This window comes from Gopherus flavomarginatus, chromosome 18 (genome assembly GCF_025201925.1).
Source record: "Gopherus flavomarginatus isolate rGopFla2 chromosome 18, rGopFla2.mat.asm, whole genome shotgun sequence".
In the NCBI taxonomy this organism is placed as follows: domain Eukaryota; kingdom Metazoa; phylum Chordata; order Testudines; family Testudinidae; genus Gopherus; species Gopherus flavomarginatus.
This window is the reverse complement of record NC_066634.1, coordinates 3811683-3830093: the sequence shown is the minus strand read 5'-3', so window position 1 is coordinate 3830093 and position 18411 is coordinate 3811683. Positions and strand designations below refer to the sequence as shown.

Here is an 18411-nt window from a genome sequence, read left to right as displayed (position 1 = left end):
CAGGGGTGCAGGGAGGGGTTGGTGCATTTCTCTGAGGTGCAGGGAGGGGTTGGTACATTTCTCCGGGGTGCAGGGTTGGTACATGTCTTGGGGGTGCAGGGAGGGGTTGGTGCATTTCTCTAGCATTGGTGCATTTCTCCGGGGTGCAGGGAGGGGTTGGTGCATGTCTCAGGGGTGCAGGGTTGGTGCCTGTCTCGGGGGTGCAGGGAGCGGTTGGTGCATTTCTCCAGGGTGCAAGGTTGGTGCCTGTCTCGGGGTGCCGGGAGGGGTTGGTGCCTGTCTCGGGGGTGCAGGGAGGGGTTGGTGCATTTTTCCAGGGTGCAGGGTTGGTGCCTGTCTCCGGGGTGCAGGGAGGGGTTGGTGCATTTCTCCAGGGTGCAAGGTTGGTGCCTGTCTCGGGGTGCAGGGAGGGGTTGGTGCATTTCTCCAGGGTGTAGGGTTGGTGCCTGTCTCGGGGGTGCAGGGAGTTGTTGGTACATTTCTCTGGGGTGCAGGGAGGGGTTGGTGCATTTCTCCAGGGTGCAGGGTTGGTGCATCTCTCCGGGCTGCGATCCCCCAGATCCAAGCCCCGGCTTCTCCCGCCCGCTGCACACCGGATGACATCATCCTGAAAGCGAGCCCCGCCCTGCCCTTCCTCATTGGCTCCCCTGCCCGGCAGCCCCTCCGCCATTGGGCGCCGGGCCCGTCTGCTCGGAGCTGCCCTCTCCCACCGCCGTGCCTGGGCGGGGCCTCTCGGCCGCCCCGGACTCTGGCCAGCGCCCGTTGGCTGAGCGGCCCGTCACTCAGGGCTCCCTTAAAGGGGCCGGCGCCGGTGGGGCGGGGTGGGGGGCGGCGCGGAGGGGCCGGGAGCCGCGTCCGGCGGGGCTCCGGCAGCGCGGGGCGGGGGAGGGGCGCGACCCCCGGGCGTCCGCCGGCTCCGCAGCATCAGCACCGGCCGCCGCAGGTACCCGCACCCCCGCACCCCTCAGCCATGCGCCCCCCTGCACCCCCCGCCCCGCCCCTCCCCCCTGCATGCACCCCTCAGCCCCCTCAGCCATGCGCCCCCCTGCACCCCCCGCTCCTCCTCTCCCCCTCCTCCCTGCATGCACCCCCGCACCCCTCAGCCATGCGCCCCCTGCACCCCCCGCCCCTCCCCCCTGCATGTACCCCCCCGCACCCCTCAGCCATGCGTCCCCCTGCATCTCCATCCATCCCCCTGCACCGCACCTCCCCCCCGCATGCACCCCCCGCGTCTCCACTCCTCCCTCCTGCATGCGCCCCCCACCCCTCAGCTATGCGCCCCCCCGTATCTTCACCCATCCCCCTGCACCCCACGCGCCGCACCTCTCCCTCCTCCCTGCATGCACCCCCTGCACTCCCCGCGTCTCCACCTCTCCCCCTTACCCCCCGCCCCTCCACCCATCCCTCTGCACCCCCCGCCCCGCATCTCCACCCATCCCCCTCCCCCCCATTCCTGCATCTTGCCCCATCCCCCTGCCCGTCTCCCCCGCCTGCATCTCCAGCACATGCCCCCATCTCCCCTGCATCTTCCCGCATCCAGCCATGGACGCCCCCCCGCACTCCCCCATCCCCTCCCCCAGCCATGCACCCCTCCCCCCGCGCACATTTCCTGCCCGTCCCCCCCGACATGCAGCTGCCCCCCTGCCATTCCCCCCGGTGCCCCCTCCTCACTCCCTGACATTCCCCCAGCCCCCCCGGAATGAACCCCTCTCCCTGCCGCAGGTAGGAGCTGGGACACCCCCCCCCCGCTCCGGCCTCCGCAGCATCAGACCAGCCGCCGCTGCAGGTAGGAGCCGGGCGGGCTCCCAGTGCCTGGCCCCCCTGGCCACGGCATGTGCCCCCCTGTTCGGTCCCTTCTCGGCCCCTGTGTGAGCCCCGCGTCCAGTCCCTGCTACCCCGGCCCCCCTTCTCCCCAGTCCCTGCTTGCGCCCCCCCGTCCAGTCCCCCGGCCCCCTCCCAGCCCCCCTTCTCCCCAGTCCCTGCTTGCGCCCCCCCCGTCCAGTCCCCCGGCCCCCTCCCAGCCCCCCTTCTCCCCAGCCCCTGCTTGCACCCCCCCGTCCAGTCCCCCGGCCCCCTCCCAGCCCCTCTTCTCCCCAGTCCCTGCTTGCACCCCCCCCGTCCAGTCCCCCGGCCCCCTCCCAGCCCCCCTTCTCCCCAGTCCCTGCTTGCGCCCCCCCGTCCAGTCCCCCGGCCCCCTCCCAGCCCCCCTTCTCCCTAGTCCCTGCTTGCGCCCCCCCGTCCAGTCCCCCGGCCCCCTCCTAGCCCCCCTTCTCCCCAGTCCCTGCTTGCGCCCCCCATCCAGTCCCCCGGCCCCCTCCCAGCCCCCCTTCTCCCCAGTCCCTACTTGCGCCCCCCCATCCAGTCCCTGCTACCCCAGCCCCCTCCCGGCCCCCCTTCTCCCCAGTCCCTGCTTGCGCCCCCCCGTCCAGTCCCTGCTACCCCGGCCCCCTCCCAGCCCCCCTTCTCCCCAGTCCCTGCGTGTGCCCCCCGTCCAGTCCCTGCTCCCCTGGCCCCCTCTCGGCCCCTCTTCTCCCTAGTCCCTGCGTGCTCGCCCCCATTCAGTCCCTGCTGCCCTGGCCCCCTCCCAGTCCCCCTTCTCCCCAGTCCCTGCGTGCGCCCCCCCGTCCAGTCCCTGCTCTCCCGGCCCCCTCCTGGCCCCCCTTCTCCCCAGTCCCTGCGTGCGCCCCCCTGTCCAGTCCCTGCTCTCCGGTCCCCGCCCGACTACCCCGGTCCCCCTCGTCCCTGCTCGCCCCTCCCCTACCCCCGGCATGCCCCCCTGTCCAGTCCCTTCCTGGCCCCCCTGTCCAGTCCCTGCTCCCCCGGCCCCCTCCCAGCCTCCCTTCTCCCTAGTCCCTGTGTGCGCCTGCCTGACCAGTCCCTGCTCCCCCCTCCCCCGGTCCCCACCCCGTCTCCCTTGGTCCCCGCCCGCCCCCCTCTTCTCCCCAGTCCCTGCATGCGCCCCCCTATCCAGTCCCTCTGCTCCCCCGGTCTCTACCTGACTCCCCTGGTCTCCCCCAGTCCCTGCCTGCTCCCCTGGCCCCTGCGTGCCCCCCTGTCCAGTCCCTTCCTGGCCCCTGTGTGTGCCTCCCGTCCAGTCCCTGCTCCCCCAACCCCCTCCCGGCCCCCCTTCTCCCCAGTCCCTGTGTGTGCCCCCCCGTCCAGTCCCTGCTTCCCCGCTCCTCTGACCCCCCCCCCCCGCTCCCACTGCTCCCTTGGCCCCTGCATGCGCCTCCCTGTCCAGTCCCAGCACCCTCCCAGCCCCACTTCTCCCCAGTCCCTACGTGTGACCCCCGTCCAGTCCTGGCTCCCCCAGCTCCCCTGCTTGCGCCCCCCTGCCCAGCCCCCCTATTCTCCCAGTCCGTGTGTGCCCCCTGCCCAGTCCCCCCACTCTCCCAGTCGCTGCGTTTGCCCCCCCACCTGCTGTCCTGGCCCGTACGTTTGCCCCCCTGCCTGGGCCCCCCATTCTCCCAGTCCCTGCTCCTCCAACCTGGTCTCCCCTGCTCCCCAGCCCCTGTGTGCACCCCCTGCCCCCCTGTTTCCCCACCTGGCCCCCTATTCCCCAGCACTACCCCACATCCGTGCATGAGGTGCCAAGCCCCCCCAGCCCCTGCTCCCCAACACCACCCCCAACAGCCGATGCACCCAGCACCCTACAGCCACTTCCCTGCCTCTAGGGCAACCCTGCTTGTGCCCCCATTCCTCCCCCCTGCCCTCACCCAGCCACCCCACATCTTCGTGTCCCAGCCCCCCACAGTCTCTGCCCCAGGTACCAGCTGGGTGAGTCCCCCTGGGCAGCCCCTCTCCCTGCACCCTGCCTGCCTGCACCTGCCATCCCCTGTCCAGCTGCCCCCTCAGCCCCTCCACTCTTCCCCCCCAACCTCCTCCATCCCCCTGCCAACACCCCCGCCCCCTCCCTGCTTCATTCCCTCCTGTTCTCTGACCCCCACACCCAACCTCCATCCTCAGTCTACCCCCCTCACGCCTGGGGGCCCTGCATCTCCCCCCCTCCCCATGTGCCTGGCGGAACCCCTCTGTCCCTTCCTCGGAGTCCACCCCCAAAATCCATGGGCAAGGGGGCAGGGCAGCTAGACCGTGGGGGTCGGGGGGGGGCAATCCCAGCTGAACCTGCTGCTGGGATTGGAGGGGACTGGACAGCTCTTCCATCCCCTCCCCCAACTACGTTGTCTTCCTGGGGGGCAGGGAGAGCCCCCCACTATTTCTCTTCACTCTGGTAGGTCAGAGCTGCCGCCCCCGATCCATCCCCAGGACTCGGTGGGAGAGACCCCGTGGGCGGGGGGCAGCAATCTCCCAGTCTGTGGGGCACAAACCACCTGACACCCCCCCCCAGCTGGGTGCATGACGGGGCTGCAGGGTCTGGCCCAGCTGGGCCCTGACGTGTGTGCGCTGCCCGTGCGAGCCTGTCGGTGCCACCTAGGCCAGACTGCTCCATGCGAGCCCAGCTGGTGTGTCGCGAGCACATGAGCGCACACACCAACACACGTGTGTTGCGGCTGGGGGGGAGGGCATCTGGAACCCCTCCCCGAGGAAGCTGATGTGGTTTCCCCGGGTCAGGGCCGGGGGGGAAGGAGAAGGGGGTTGGCATGAGGGCCCGTGAGAGGCGGGCGTGTGTTGGCATGTTGGGGTGTGTGTTGGGGTTTCTGTGCACAGGTACCATCTGAGTGTGTCTGTGCGTGGGAGCGGGCGGACACCAGTCCTGTCGCTATCTATAAATATCCCAGACGAGGTGTCTGCAGGCGCAGGGCCTGCGCCTGGGGGGAGGGGGGCTCTGTGTGTGTGTGTGTTGGGTTATTGCATTTGCCTGGGTGTTGCAGCCTGTTTGTGTGTCACATTGTTGCGTTGTGCTGGTAGCATGTTGCATTGGATGTTGCCGTGTGTGTAGCACTGGGGGTGTTGCACTGGGCCTGGGTGTTGCGTTGTCGGTAGTATGTGTTGTGTTGTGTTGCACTGTTGGGGGTGGGTGTTGCGTTGTGTCGGTAGCGCATTGTGCTGTAAGGGGTGTGTGTGTGTGTGTGTGTGTAGCACGGCTGTGTTGTGTTGTTGCATTGCAGGCAGGGGTGTTGCATCGTGGCTGTGTGTCGGGAGCAGGTGATGCTGTGTGTGTTGCGTTGCACTGTTGCATTGTGTCCGTAGCATGTGATGTCTGTTACAGTGTATGTGTGTCACACTGTTGTATAATGGATGGGTGTTGCACTCTGGCTGTGTATTGCGTTTCAGAAGCATACGAGGCTGTGTGCATGGTGCAGTGTTGCGTTGTGTGTGCGTAGCACTGTGCGTTGCATTGTGTCGGAAGTGGGTGGTGCTGTGTGCATGGCCCAGTGTTGCATTGTCACACTGTTGCATTGTGGACGGGTGTTACATTGTGGCTGTGGTGTGTCATGTTGTGTCAGGAGCGGGTGGTGCTGTGTGTGTTGCTTTGTCAGAGGTGTTGCACCGTGGCTGTACGTTGCGTTGCGTCGGGAGTGAGTGATGCTGTGTGTGTTGCATAGCACTGTTGCATTGTGGGTGGGTGTTGCATTCTGTGTGTAGCATGTGGTGTTGTGTCTGCTACTGTGCGTGTGTGTTGCACTGTTGCATTATGGATGAGTGTTGCACTCTGGCTGTGTGTCGTGTTGGGAGCGGGTGATGCTATGTGTGTTGGGTTGTCACACTGTTGCATTGTGGACAAGTGTTGCACTGTGGCTGTGTGTTGCGTTGCATCGGGAACGTGTGATGCTGTGGGCATGGCCCAGTGTCGCTTTGTGTCGTGAGCAGGTGGTGCCGTGTGTGTTGCGTTGTGGACGGGTGTTGCACCGTGGCTGTGTGTCGCATTGTGTCAGGAGCGGGTGACGCCGTGTGTTGTGTTGTGGACGGGTGTTGCACCGTGGCTGTGTGTCACGTTGTGTCAGGAGCGGGTGATGCTATGTGTGTTGGGTTGTCACACTGTTGCATTGTGGACAAGTGTTGCACTGTGGCTGTGTGTTGCGTTGCATCGGGAACGTGTGATGCTGTGGGCATGGCCCAGTGTCGCTTTGTGTCGTGAGCAGGTGGTGCCGTGTGTGTTGCGTTGTGGACGGGTGTTGCACCGTGGCTGTGTGTCGCGTTGTGTCAGGAGCGGGTGACGCCGTGTGTTGCGTTGTGGACGGGTGTTGCACCATGGCTGTGTGTCACGTTGTGTCGGGAGCAGGTGACGCCATGTGTTGCATTGTGGATGGATGTTACACCGTGGCTGTGTGTCACGTTGTGTCAGGAGCGGGTGACGCCGTGTGTTGCGTTGTGGACGGGTGTTGCACCGTGGCTGTGTGTCACATTGTGTCGGGAGCGGGTGACACCGTGTGTGTTGTATTTTGGACGAGTGTTGCACCATGGCTGTGTGTCACGTTGTGTCGGGAGCGGGTGACGCCGTGTGTGTTGCATTGTGGACGGGTGTTGCACCGTGGCTGTGTGTCACGTTGTGTCAGGAGCAGGTGACGCCGTGTGTTGCATTGTGGACGGGTGTTGCACCGTGGCTGTGTGTCACGTTGTGTTGGGAGCGGGTGACGCCGTGTGTGTTGCGTGGGGAAGCGAGTCCTGCTCCTGGCAGGCGACGTCTGGCTTTGCTGACGGCTCTGCCGCTGTGTGTGTCTGTTCTGCTGCACTGGAGGAGCGGGGGGCGGGGGGGGGGACGGTTGCACACCCGGTGCCTGTTTCCCAGGTCTCCGGGGAGGAGAGACGCCGGGCAGGATGGCCCCAGGGGTCCCCAGCTCCTACCCTGGGGCAGGAATGGGTTTATAACCCCCCCGGGGGGGTTGTCACCAGCTGTTGGGGGAGGGGCCCAGTTTTACTCACTGTAATGAACCTCCCCCCACCCAAGGTGTTTAATGGGGGGATGGGGGCAGAGTCGGCCTCATTGCTCCACAAAAACCCACAGTGGGACATTGGGCCCAATTGCGGGGAGGGCAATTTGTGGGCGTTTCTGAGATAGTTTTAAATTAATATAGTTTTTTAGTAAGGGACACCTCCCCCCCCCAGCACGCCCCACCCAAACCTAGGGAGTGAATCCAGGATTCTGGCTCCCAGCCCCCCCCCAGCTCTAAGCATTAGACCCCGCTCCCCTCCCAGTGCTGGGATAGAACCCAGGAGTCCTGGCTCCCAGCACCCCCCCCGCTCTAACTACTAGGCCCTGCTCCCCTCAGCGCTGGGATAGAACCCAGGCATACGAGTTCTGTCTCATTCTTTCTCTCTCCTTCCCCACCGCCCCGGTAGGTCGGGGCACTGAGCCCCCCGCCCACCCCCCCGCAGCGCCCCCCGGGGCCTGCCCCGCCCTCCCGGCAGGATGATGTGCGAGGTGATGCCCACCATCACCGAGGACAGCCGCCGGGGCTCGGCCTACGGGCCCGAGGACGCCAACTTTGAGCAGCTGATGGTCAACATGCTGACGGAGCGGGAGCGGCTGCTGGAGACGCTGCGGGACACGCAGGACAGCCTGGGTACGGCCCAGCTCCGGCTCCGCGAGCTGGCCCACGAGAAGGAGTCGCTGCAGAGACAGCTGAGCATCGCCCTGCCCCAGGTCAGCGCCCATCAGGGGGCTGCGGGGCGGGAGTGAGGGGCACCGGCAGGGCTGGGCTGGCAGGGGGCTGTGAGGCGGGAGTGAGGGGCACCGGCAGGGCTGGGCTGGGCTAGCAGGGGGCTGCGGGGCGGGAGTGAGGGGCACCGGCAGGGCTGGGCTGGGCTAGCAGGGGGCTGCGGGGTGGGAGTGAGGGGCACCGGCAGGGCTGGGCTGGGCTAGCAGAGGGCTGCGGGGCGGGAGTGAGGGGCACCGGCAGGGCTGGGCTGGCAGGGGGCTGCGGGGCGGGAGTGAGGGGCACCGGCAGAGACTGACTGGTGCAGCGTAGACCAGCCTCCGCCCACCCCGGCCGCCCACCAGCTGGGCAAGCTCCCGCGGCTGCAGAATCGTGTCTGCACTAGGGCAGGTGCAGGCAGGGCTTGGGTGGTAGCTCCGCCCTGTCCACCTCAGCCGGGCCAGTGACTCTACAGCTCCGACCCCCCTCACTGCTGTCGGGGCCGGGACATAGGCTGCAGGGTCTAGTGGTTAGCGACCTGGAAGCTGGAAGTGGCCATTGGACCAGAGCAAGTTTGATCCCCATGGTTTCACGCCCATACCCCTCCCCTCGGGGTGGTTTAGGGGGACGCTATGAACTCTGGTCTGGCCCCTTCCTGTTGGATCAGCGGCTGGCATTTGCCTTCCTCGGTTCTGGACACCAGCCCCCCCGGGACGAAGTGCCCATCCCATCTGGGAGGTGGGCAGGTGGGGGTTGGGCCCTGGGAGGAGAAGGGGTTAATCTGTCACCGGATTCTCTAGGGAGCCGGTGCCCCGGTTGGAGGGAACGTCCGTCCCGGTGGGGACGGGGACCTGGCGGGCGATGCGGGTCTTGCCTGCCTTTTTATCACCCAGATTTGGTTTTTTTAGCCGGCCCCTGTGTGCCTGGATGGGTGGGACCCAGTGCCACACTGCTGGGCTGGTGGAGGATGCGGGTAACGCTGGCGGGGGGGCAGCCAGGGAGGACTGGCTGGCGGTGGAGCTGCTCCTGCGCTCGGTTTCTCTGCTGGCCTGTGGAGGAGAGGCTGTGACGAATCAGCAGTTTCCTGTAATGTGTGTGTGACACTTAGGCGTGCCTCAATTTCCCTCCATGCGTTGCGGTCCCCCCACCCCGCCAAGCGGGTGCAAAAGGGTTAACACAGGGCCAGAGGGGTGTCTCAAACCCAAGCCGACAGGGGCCAGCGAGACAGACATGCCCCAAGGACTGGATGCTCCAGCATGGCACCCGGCAGGCGGGACCTGGGAACGGAGCTCGAGAACCGGGGCTTGGGAACTGGATGTGGGGCGCCCGTTTCGGAGTGGCCCGTATCTGGCAGACAAAGGCGGGGACAGAGAGGGACCCGGAGGCCGTCACAGCTTGGCCTGGCCCATCACGATGCTGGATCATGGGTCAGACTCTGCCTCTCGGTGCCAGCCCGTGGCTGGGCAGGGTCTGCGCCCGGGGGACTCATCCGTGGGCACCTTGTTCAGCAAAGGCCACCGGTGCTGCTGTGGATTCCCCCCGGGAGCATCGCGCAGGGTCTGTCTGGGCTGCCGGGAGCCGCGGAAAGAGACGGAGGGTGCTGGTGCCAACAGGCCTGTCTCGGTGGGACTGTGTGGGTCCGTGGGGCCTGGCCCACTAAGGGGTCACTCCCAGAGACGGGCGTAGACCATGTTAAATAGGAGAAACCCCCTCGGATGGTAGCTCTGGGAAAATTCTGGGGTTTAAGTCCACGAGCAGGTGCTGGCTTGGCCACATCTCACTCCGGGACGGTGGAGATGACACAGATGACCCGTGGGAAGAACGCGGCCCACCGAAGGGGTCGCTGGCTTGCAGCTCCGGCCTTGGGCGGGTTCTCTGAACCTTCGGGGTCAGTAAGATCCTGGGCCGGAGCCAGGCCCTGTCAAGAGCTGTTTTGGTGACGAGTTGGCTTTGATGGTTCGAAAGCAGGCACGTTCTTCGAACTTGGCGTAAAGGCCACGGCGAGTTTCTTCTGTCTCTCTCGGACTGTCCTGACGCTCGGGGGGTTCAGAAGAAACGGGACTGGCCTTGCGCTAGGCCGCAGCAGGCTCGGCCCAGCCATCCCGAAACGCATCCCCGGGGTAACGTTGGGAAGCGCCTGGGGTGGCTGCTCGGCCAAACGGCATCAGGACCTACTGAAACCGGGCACCGTGGGTCCTCAGCACCGTTCTCCGTCTGTCACCTGCTCTGATCCGCACGCGATCCCCCCGCAGGCCTGGCCTGGTGAATATTGGGGCCGTATTCACTGCGGGTCGCTGCTGGGGCGACCCCGTTTCCTCTGATTCTCCTGGCTTGGCCCCGACAGGCCAGCTGGTTCTGTCTCCGCCGGCAGGACGCCGAGGATCCGCGGGAACGTGGCGAGCGTATCGCCCCGACGGGCGACGTTTTCCCAGGGACGGACGTCTCCCGAGGGGTGGGGGACACGCTGAGCCCGGCCTAACATCCCGCGCCGGGCATGAGATCTGGCTTTAGATCTGACCTGTCCACTTGCAAACTCCTCGGCTGCATCAGCCAAGCCTCCGACGGTCCCTTGGGCGCCTGGGTCTGTCTTGCTGGCGGTAGCTGGTCCCGTGTGCCCCCATCCCGGCACCCTCCAGCTGACTCCTGATCTCGGGCACGGTCGCTTACCCTGGGTCCGTCGCACTTTCCATCTCAATCCGCTTCTGTATCAAACAAGGCGACGGTTCGTTAAAGGAAGCCTGCGGGTTGTCTCCGGGAGCCAGACGAGGATGGGCGTGTCAGGGCAGAGCCGGGTTCGAGACCTGTGGGATATCACCCCCACACCCCCCGTCTCGGTCCCTGAACAGTTCCCCACAGTTATGGGGCTGATTGCATTCCTGGGCCCGGGGGAGAGGCAGTGTTGGGGGGGATTCCCAGTGGGGACAGAGCAGGGGGAGGGTCCCTGGATAAAGTGCAGCTGGAATTTTGCCAGGCAGTTTTTAACTCTGCGGGGGGGGGTGTCTGTCCCCCCCCCCTTCCTCCCCCCAGGAGTTTGCAGCGCTGACCAAGGAGCTGAACGCCTGCCGGGAGCAGCTGCTGGAGCGGGAGGAGGAGATTTTGGAGTTGAAAGCCGAGCGCAACAACACGCGGGTATGGGGTTCCCCTCACCGGGGTCCGTCTGTCCATCCCCATGCACCTTTCTGGAGCCGGGGGGGGGGGGGGGGGGGGGCGGCGGTCTGTGTCTGTCCATCTGTGGCTGATTCCGGGGGATGGGGGGGAGTGTCTCTCTGTCCGTGCTGCGTCTGGGAGGGGAGGTGTTTTGGGGTGTCTGTCCATCCGTCCATGCAGCAGCCAGAGGGGGAGGCATGGGGGAGGGGTCTGTCTGTCCGTGCTGCGGTGGGGGGGGAGGCGGGGGGGGTTGTCCGTCCGTGCTGCGGCTGGGGTGGAGGGCGGGGGGGTTGTCCGTCCGTGCTGCGGTGGGGGGGTAGGCGTGGGGGGGGTCCATCTGTCCGTGCTGAGGCCGGGGGGGGTGTCTGTCCGTCCATCCCTCACCCCCCGGACCCTCCCCCCGCAGCTGCTGCTGGAGCACCTGGAGTGCCTGGTGTCGCGGCACGAGCGGTCGCTCCGCATGACCGTGGTGAAGCGCCAGGCCCAGTCCCCGGCCGGCGTCTCCAGCGAGGTCGAGGTGCTGAAGGCTCTGAAGTCCCTCTTCGAGCACCACAAGGCGCTGGATGAAAAGGTGCCGGGGGGGCTGCTCTGGGCTGGGGAGGCTCTGGGGTGTGGGGGGGGCTAGTTGGAGGGGTGGGGCTCTGGGTGTGTGTGGGGAATTGGGGCGGGGGGTTGGTCCGATCACAGCCCACTTCCCCGCCCCCTTTGCAGGTCCGGGAGCGGCTGCGGGTGGCCCTGGAACGGGTTGCGGTGCTGGAGGAGGAGCTGGAAATGTCCAACCAAGAGGTACAGGCGCTGGGAGGGGGGGACCCCCTGCCCAAAGCTGAATGAATTGTGGGGGGGGCCACTCCCAGCCCAGGGCACTGCTGCGGGGAAGCTCACAGGAGTCCCTCTGGTGGGGGCAGGGGCGTGGCACTGCTGCCGGGGAAGCTCACAGCTCTGACATCTCCCCCTCCCCCAGTCCCTGTCCTTGCGGGAGCAGCTCGCCCGGCGCCGGTCCGGCCTCCAGGACGTGCCGAAGGAGGGCGACACGCCGACCTGTGTGAGAGCCGCTGCGAGGGCCATCAGGGGCTGAGAAGGGGAAGGTGGGGGGGCTGGGCTGGGGCGTATTGGGGAGCTCTCGGGGGACTGGAGCTCAGTGCGGGGCCTTGGGGGGCTAGAGATATTGGGTGGGGGCGATTCTGGGGGCTTGGGGATACTCGAGGGCCCTGGGGCTGGGTGGGGGCGCTCTGGGGAGGCTGGGGCTTAGTGGGAGCTGTGGGGGTACTGGGGATATTGGGGGGCTCTGGGGTTCTTTGGGGAGCCCCATGTCCCTGACATCATCTCCTCCCCCCCCCAGGCGGTGGCAAACGGGGCGGGGCCCCCCGAGGCACGGGTGGGGCGGGCGCCGGAGCCGGAGGAGCTGCTCGAGCGCCAGCGGGAGGAGCTGGCCCAGCTGCGGGAGCGGCTCCGGCTCCTGTGCCGGCAGCTGGCAGAGCTGGAGGAGGAGTTGGCGGGCGCCCGGCGCGACCTGGCCAAGGCTCAGGAGGGCAACGCCAAGCTGCAGCGCGACCTCAAGGAGGTGAGCCCCCCCCCCAAGCCTGAGCGCCCCCCCGAATCCCGCCTGGGCCTGAGGGCCCCCCCGAACCTGCCCCAGGCTCGACAGCCCCCCAGGTTCCTCCTCCCTATGGCAGGGAGCCCCCCCCAGGGCCTGTCACCCCCAAGGCCGAGTCCCCTCCCCAGAGCCATCCTGGGGCATCGGGGCTGGCCTGGCTCAGGGGTGGGAGGCTGTGGCTGGTCCTGGCAGGGGAGGGGGGCATATGTCAGCCCCCCCCACCGGCCTGTCCCCCCCCGCCCCCAGGCGCTGGCGCAGCGGGAGGACATGGAGGAGCGAATCACCACGCTGGAGAAACGATACCTGAGTGCCCAGCGCGAGGCCACGTCCCTGCACGACGCCAACGACAAGCTGGAGAGCGAGCTGGCCTGCAAGGAGTCGCTGTACCGCCAGGTCAGAGCCCCCCCGGGACCCCCCCCGTGCCCTGCAAGGGATCACTGTACCGCCAGGTCAGAGCCCCCCCGGGACCCCCCCTGTGCCCTGCAAGGGGTCGCTGAACCGCCAGGTCAGAGCCCCCCCCCGGATCCCCCCTGTGCCCTGCAAGGGATCACTGTACCACCAGGTCAGAGGCCCCCCCCGGGACCTCCCCTGTGCCCTGCAAGGGGTCGCTGTGCCGCCAGGTCAGAGCCCCCCCGGGACCCCCCCTGTGCCCTGCAAGGGGTCGCTGTGCCGCCAGGTCAGAGCCCCCCCGGGACCCCCCCTGTGCCCTGCAAGGGATCGCTGTGCCGCCAGGTCAAAGCCCCCCCGGGACCCCCCCGTGCCCTGCAAGGGGTCACTGTACCGCCAGGTCAGAGCCCCCTCCCCGGGACCCCCCTTGTGCCCTGCAAGGGGTCACTGTACCGCTAGGTCAGAACCCCCCCTGGGAGCCCCCCTGTGCCCTGCAAGGGGTCACTGTACCACCAGGTCAGAGCCGCCCTCCGGGACCGCCCCCCCGTGCTCTGCAAGGAGTCACTGTACCGCCAGGTCAGAGCCCCCTCTGGAATCCCCCCTTCGGGACCCCCCCCATGTGCCCTGCAAGGAGTCGCTGTACCGACAGGTCAGAGCCCCCCCTGGGACTTCCGCTCCATGTGCCCTGCAAGGGGTCGGTGTACCCCCCCACAGCCCTCCCAGAGTGAGGAGAAGAGGATGGGGGGGCAATGGGGGGGATCTCTGACTTTCGATGCCCCCCCAGAGTGAGGAGAAGGGGGTGGGGGGGCAATGGGGGGTCTCTGACTCTCGGTGCCCCCCTAGAGCGAGGAGAAGGGGGGTGAGGGGGCAATGGGGGGATCTCTGACTCTCGGTGCCCCCCAGAGCGAGGAGAAGGGGCGCCAGCTGCAGGAGTGGCTAGAGGACGCCAAGGCCAAGCTCCAGCAAACGCTGCAAAGGGCTGAGACGCTGCCCGAGATCGAAGCCCAGCTGGCCCAGCGCGTGGCCGCCCTCAGCAAGGTGGGGGGGCAGTGGCGGGGGAGGGGGCATGCATTCCTGGGGGGTTGTGGCAGTGTTGGAGGGGTCAGGAGGGTGGGGGCTGTGTTGGGGGAGGGACCATGCACTCCTGGGGGGTTGTGGCAGTGTTGGGGGGGGGTCAGGAGGGTGGGGGGATGTGTTGGGGGAGGGACCATGCACTCCTGGGGGGTTGTGGCAGTGTTGGGGGGGGTCAGGAGGGTGGGGGGCTGTGGTGGGGGAGGGACCATGCACTCCTGGGGGGTTGTGGCAGTGTTGGAGGGGCCAGGAGGGTGGGGGCTGTGGCGGGAGAGGGGGATGAGCCCACCCCCTGGTTGGGTAGGGTGGGGGCTTGGACGACAGCTCCTCCTTCCCCCCCCCGGCCAGGCCCCAGCTGGGGGGGCTGTGTGGCTGACACCAGTTCTGTCCCCCCCCAGGCTGAGGAGCGCCACGGGAATTTCGAGGAGCGCCTGCGCCAGCTGGAGGCGCAGCTGGAGGAGAAGAACCAGGAGCTGCAGCGGGTGAGGAGGGGGCTGGGGGGGGTGTCGCAGGACTCCTGGGTTCTCGGCCCGGCTCTGCCGCCCCCTCATCCCTGGGAGTTTGGAGGGGATGGGGTGCGGGAGAGGAGTTCCCCTCCCTGAGTGTCTTGGGTGGGGGCGTGGGGGGGTAAGATGGGGGGACCTCTGGGGGTTGGTCTCCAAGTGGGGGAGACGTACCTGGGGGGTGCTCTGTGTCCGCGGGGGGAGGGGTTGTCTGATAATGGGGCAGGTGCTGATGGGGGTGGGGCGGGGATTGTCCCTAGCTCTGGACGGGGCTTTGGAATATGGGGCGGGGGTGGTGGGGCTTCAGGGGGGTGTAGTGGGGGCTCTGAGGGTGGGGGGGCCGCAAGGGGGTATGAGGGGGGCTCTGGGCCATGGGAGGGGGACCTCATGACCCCCCCCCCCGCCCCCCTCAGGCACGGCAGCGGGAGAAGATGAACGACGAACACAACAAGCGGCTCTCGGAGACAGTCGACAAGCTGCTGTCGGAGTCCAACGAGCGGCTGCAGCTGCACCTCAAGGAGCGAATGGGGGCTCTGGAGGAGAAGGTGGGGCTGCAGGTCGGGAGTGAGGGGCACCGGCAGGGCCGGGGGGGGAATCTAGGGGCTGCGGGTCGGGAGTGAGGGACACTGGTGGGGCGGGGGGGATCTGGGGGCTATGGGTCAGGAGTGAGGGACATTGGCAGGGCGGGGGGGATCTGGAGGCTGTGGGTCGGGACTGAGGGACACTGGCAGGGCGGGGGGGATCTGGGGGCTATGGGTCAGGAGTGAGGGACATTGGCGGGGTGGGGGGGATCTGGGGCTATGGGTCGAGAATGAGGGACACTGGCGGGGAAGGGGGGATCTGGGGGCTATGGGTCAGGAGTGAGGGACACTGGCAGGGCGGGGGGGATCTGGGGGCTGTGGGTCGGGACTGAGGGACACTGGCAGGGCGGGGGGGATCTGGGGGCTATGGGTCAGGAGTGAGGGACACTGGCGGGGCGGGGGGGATCTGGGGCTATGGGTCGAGAATGAGGGACACTGGCGGGGAAGGGGGGATCTGGGGGCTATGGGTCAGGAGTGAGGGACACTGGTGGGGCAGGGGGGATCTGGAGGCTGCGGGTCAGGAGTGAGGGGCACCAGCAGGGCGGGGGGGGGGGGATCTGGGGGCTGCGGGTCTGGAGTGAGGGACACCGGCAGGTCGGGGGGGATCTGGGGGCTATGGGTCGTGAGTGAGGGACGTGGCAGGGTGAGGGGGATCTGGGGGCTATGAGTCAGGAGTAAGGGACACTGGCAGGTCAGGGGGGATCTGGGGGCTATGGGTTGGGAGTGAGGGACACTGGCGGGGTGGGGGGGATCTGGGGGCTATGGGTCGGGAATGAGGGGCACTGGCGGAGCGGGGGGGATCTGGGGGCTATGGGTCGGAAGTGAGGGACACTGGTGGGGTGGGGGGGGATCTGGAGGCTATGGGTCAGGAGTGAGGGACACTGGCAGGTCGGGGGGGATCTGGGGGCTGTGAGTCAGAAGTGAGGGACACTGGCAGGGCAGGGGGGATCTGGGAGCTATGGGTCAGGAGTGACGGACACTGGCAGGGCGGGGGGGATCTGGGGGCTATGGGTCAGGAGTGAGGGACGTGGCAGGGTGGGGGGGATCTGGGGGCTACGGGTTGGGAGTGAGGGACACTGGCGGGGCGGGGGGGATCTGGGGGCTATGGGTCAGGAATGAGGGACACTGGCGGGGCCGGGGGGATCTGGGGGCTATGGGTCAGGAGTGAGGGACACTGGCGGGGCCGGGGGGATCTGGGGGCTATGAGTCAGGAGTGAGGGACACTGGCAGGGCGAGGGGGATCTGGGGGCTATGGGTCAGGAGAGAGGGAGACTGGCGGGGTGGGGGGGATCTGGGGGCTATGGGTCAGGAGTGAAGGACACTGGCGGGGTGGGGGGGATCTGGGGGCTGTGGGTCAGGAGTGAGGGACACTGGCAGGGCGGGGAGGATCTGGGGGCTGTGGGTCAGGAGTGAAGGACACTGGCGGGATGGGGGGATCTGGGGGCTGTGGGTCAGGAGTGAGGGACACTGGCGGGGTGGGGGGGATCTGGGGGCTGTGGGTCAGGAGTGAGGGACACTGGCGGGGTGGGGGGGATCTGGGGGCTGTGGGTCAGGAGTGAAGGACACTGGCGGGGTGGGGGGGATCTGGGGGCTGTGGGTCAGGAGTGAGGGACACTGGCGGGGCGGGGGAGGATCTGGGGGCTGCATTGGGGTCTGTGGTCTCACCCCATCTGCCCCCCAGAACACGCTGAGCGAGGAAATCGCCGACATGAAGAAGCTGCAGGATGAGCTGCTCTTGAACAAGGTATGGGGCGGGGGGAGCTGTCTGTGCTGGTGGGGGGCAGGGGGATGCTTGCCATGTAGGCAGAGTAGGGCTCCCAGGCTGGGGGGATCAGGGTGTGGGGGGCTCTGCTGCACTGACTCCACCCCCCATATCCCCCCAGGATCAGCTGCTGGCGGAGATGGAACGGATGCAGATGGAAATCGACCAGCTGCGGGGCCGACCCGTCTCCTCCTACTCCAGGTAATGGGTTGATACCATGCCCCCCGGGTCTTGGTCCCTGGCAGACCCAGGGTGGGGGGTTACTGACAGGGTTAAAGTGGAGGAGGGGGCTCTTGAGGGGGGTGGGAGGGGAGAGAGGGGTGTCCCCGGGGAGGTTGGTTTCCTGGGAGGGGGACGCCAGGGTGGACAAAAATGGATGATTTAGAAAAGAAACCAAATCCAGACTTGTAAAAACCAGTGCCGGTTGGAACCATTGAAACGAACGAAAGGGAAGTTTGCGGCTGACTTTGGCTGGACACCAGAGCGGAGTTCGGAAGGGGGTTAAAGCCGCCTGGGGTAGAAAATTCCCCTCAGTTCAGTTTATTTGGCTAGGTCCCTCCATTGCCCAGCTCAGCCTAAGTTAGGAAACCGATGCAGGGTTGGAAAAGCAGGAGAGCTGGTTTTCCTTTTCCGATCTCTGCCTGAAAACCCGGCGAGGGAATGAGATCCGCTCGCTCCAGACGCGGGGCCTTCAATTCCTGGGTCGTAGCTTCCTAATCAATAAGGGTCAATTCAGCTGGTTTCACAAGCAAAACGGGTCTTGGCAAACTTCGTTATGAATGTGTTTGGTACGGTTTTATTTTGCTAATTTAAAAAAAAATGAAAATGTTGGTTTGGTGCATTTTAAATTGAAATTTACTTTCAAATCTAGCTTGACACAAAGCACGAGTTTAAAAAAAAGATCTAGTAAAGAAGGAATGCGTTGTTCACCGTCTTCTAAGGTCGGATGAGGCGGAAAAATGATGCATCTGAATAAATCTCTGTAATTGCTTAAAGAACCTGCCTAGCTGCAGCTCAGGCCATTTTGTTTAAAGATTTTCTGGGAATTGATTTGTGTTTGCTACAAAAATTAAAAATACGGGTGTGGTTTTCTGGGTAGATATCAAGGATATTATGGGGGAGCGAAGGCAGCCCAAAGAGAGACTCCTGGGGGAAATCTGTGCCAAAAAATTAAAAATTCTGCACACAATAGTTTAAAATTCTGCAAAGCTTATTTGTCAAAATAACGCAGTATAATCACACCCCTTTCAATTATTTTTGGTCATTTATTTCAAAATCCCTGTCAGCAAGTACGTCTGTAGCAAGACAGACGACAAAAAAGATTCAGAAAATGTTTTTTTGACAAATAGATTTCTTACTCGGCATATTAATACAAAACTCTGAGCAATAATTCATTGAAACTACAATACAGAACCGTATTTCCCGCACCCCCGAGAAGCAGTGCGAGGGCTGAGGGAGAGGGAAGTAAATGGCCTGGGTGTGAACAGTATGGAACCGGTTATTTTGGGGGGTGGGGAGGGATTGTTCGGGAGCTTCCCCAAGCACACCCTGGCTGGCACCAGGCCTCTCCCATTCAGTCAGACACGTGTCCCTCCACCTCCACTCAGACATCCACTGCCCCCATCCCCATGTGGTCGTGCACCCCCTCCCCTGTCCCTATGTAGCCCTGCACCCCTTCCCCTATCGCCATGTAGCCCTGCGTCTCCCTCCCTCCCATGGCCCTGCGCCTCCACTCCTGTTCAGCCCCTGCCCCAGTCTGTCCTTTCCCACTAGCCCTTATGAGCCCCTGTCTGACCCCCCAGCAGCCCCACGTTGTCTGTCTCCCCAT

General features: G+C 65.9%; 1 protein-coding gene across 2 annotated transcripts in view; it reads left to right on the top strand.

Annotated features, from left to right (window-relative positions):
- The first annotated feature begins 891 nt into the window (after positions 1–891).
- The window catches only part of PPFIA3 (PTPRF interacting protein alpha 3), a 30714-nt gene continuing 13194 nt past the window's right edge, over positions 892–18411 (top strand). Inside the window, exons 1-13 of one of the 2 annotated variants that reach the window (XM_050927668.1) lie at positions 892–943; positions 7243–7546; positions 10566–10667; positions 11092–11256; positions 11397–11471; positions 11647–11727; positions 12025–12246; positions 12526–12672; positions 13570–13704; positions 14136–14219; positions 14654–14785; positions 16503–16565; positions 16705–16784. In XM_050927668.1, the coding sequence (XP_050783625.1) occupies positions 7313–7546; positions 10566–10667; positions 11092–11256; positions 11397–11471; positions 11647–11727; positions 12025–12246; positions 12526–12672; positions 13570–13704; positions 14136–14219; positions 14654–14785; positions 16503–16565; positions 16705–16784 (1520 nt within the window). In that variant the 5' untranslated portion in view covers positions 892–943; positions 7243–7312. The remainder of the gene's footprint in view (positions 944–7242; positions 7547–10565; positions 10668–11091; positions 11257–11396; positions 11472–11646; positions 11728–12024; positions 12247–12525; positions 12673–13569; positions 13705–14135; positions 14220–14653; positions 14786–16502; positions 16566–16704; positions 16785–18411) is intronic. The other variant, XM_050927669.1, reaches the window with a different exon arrangement.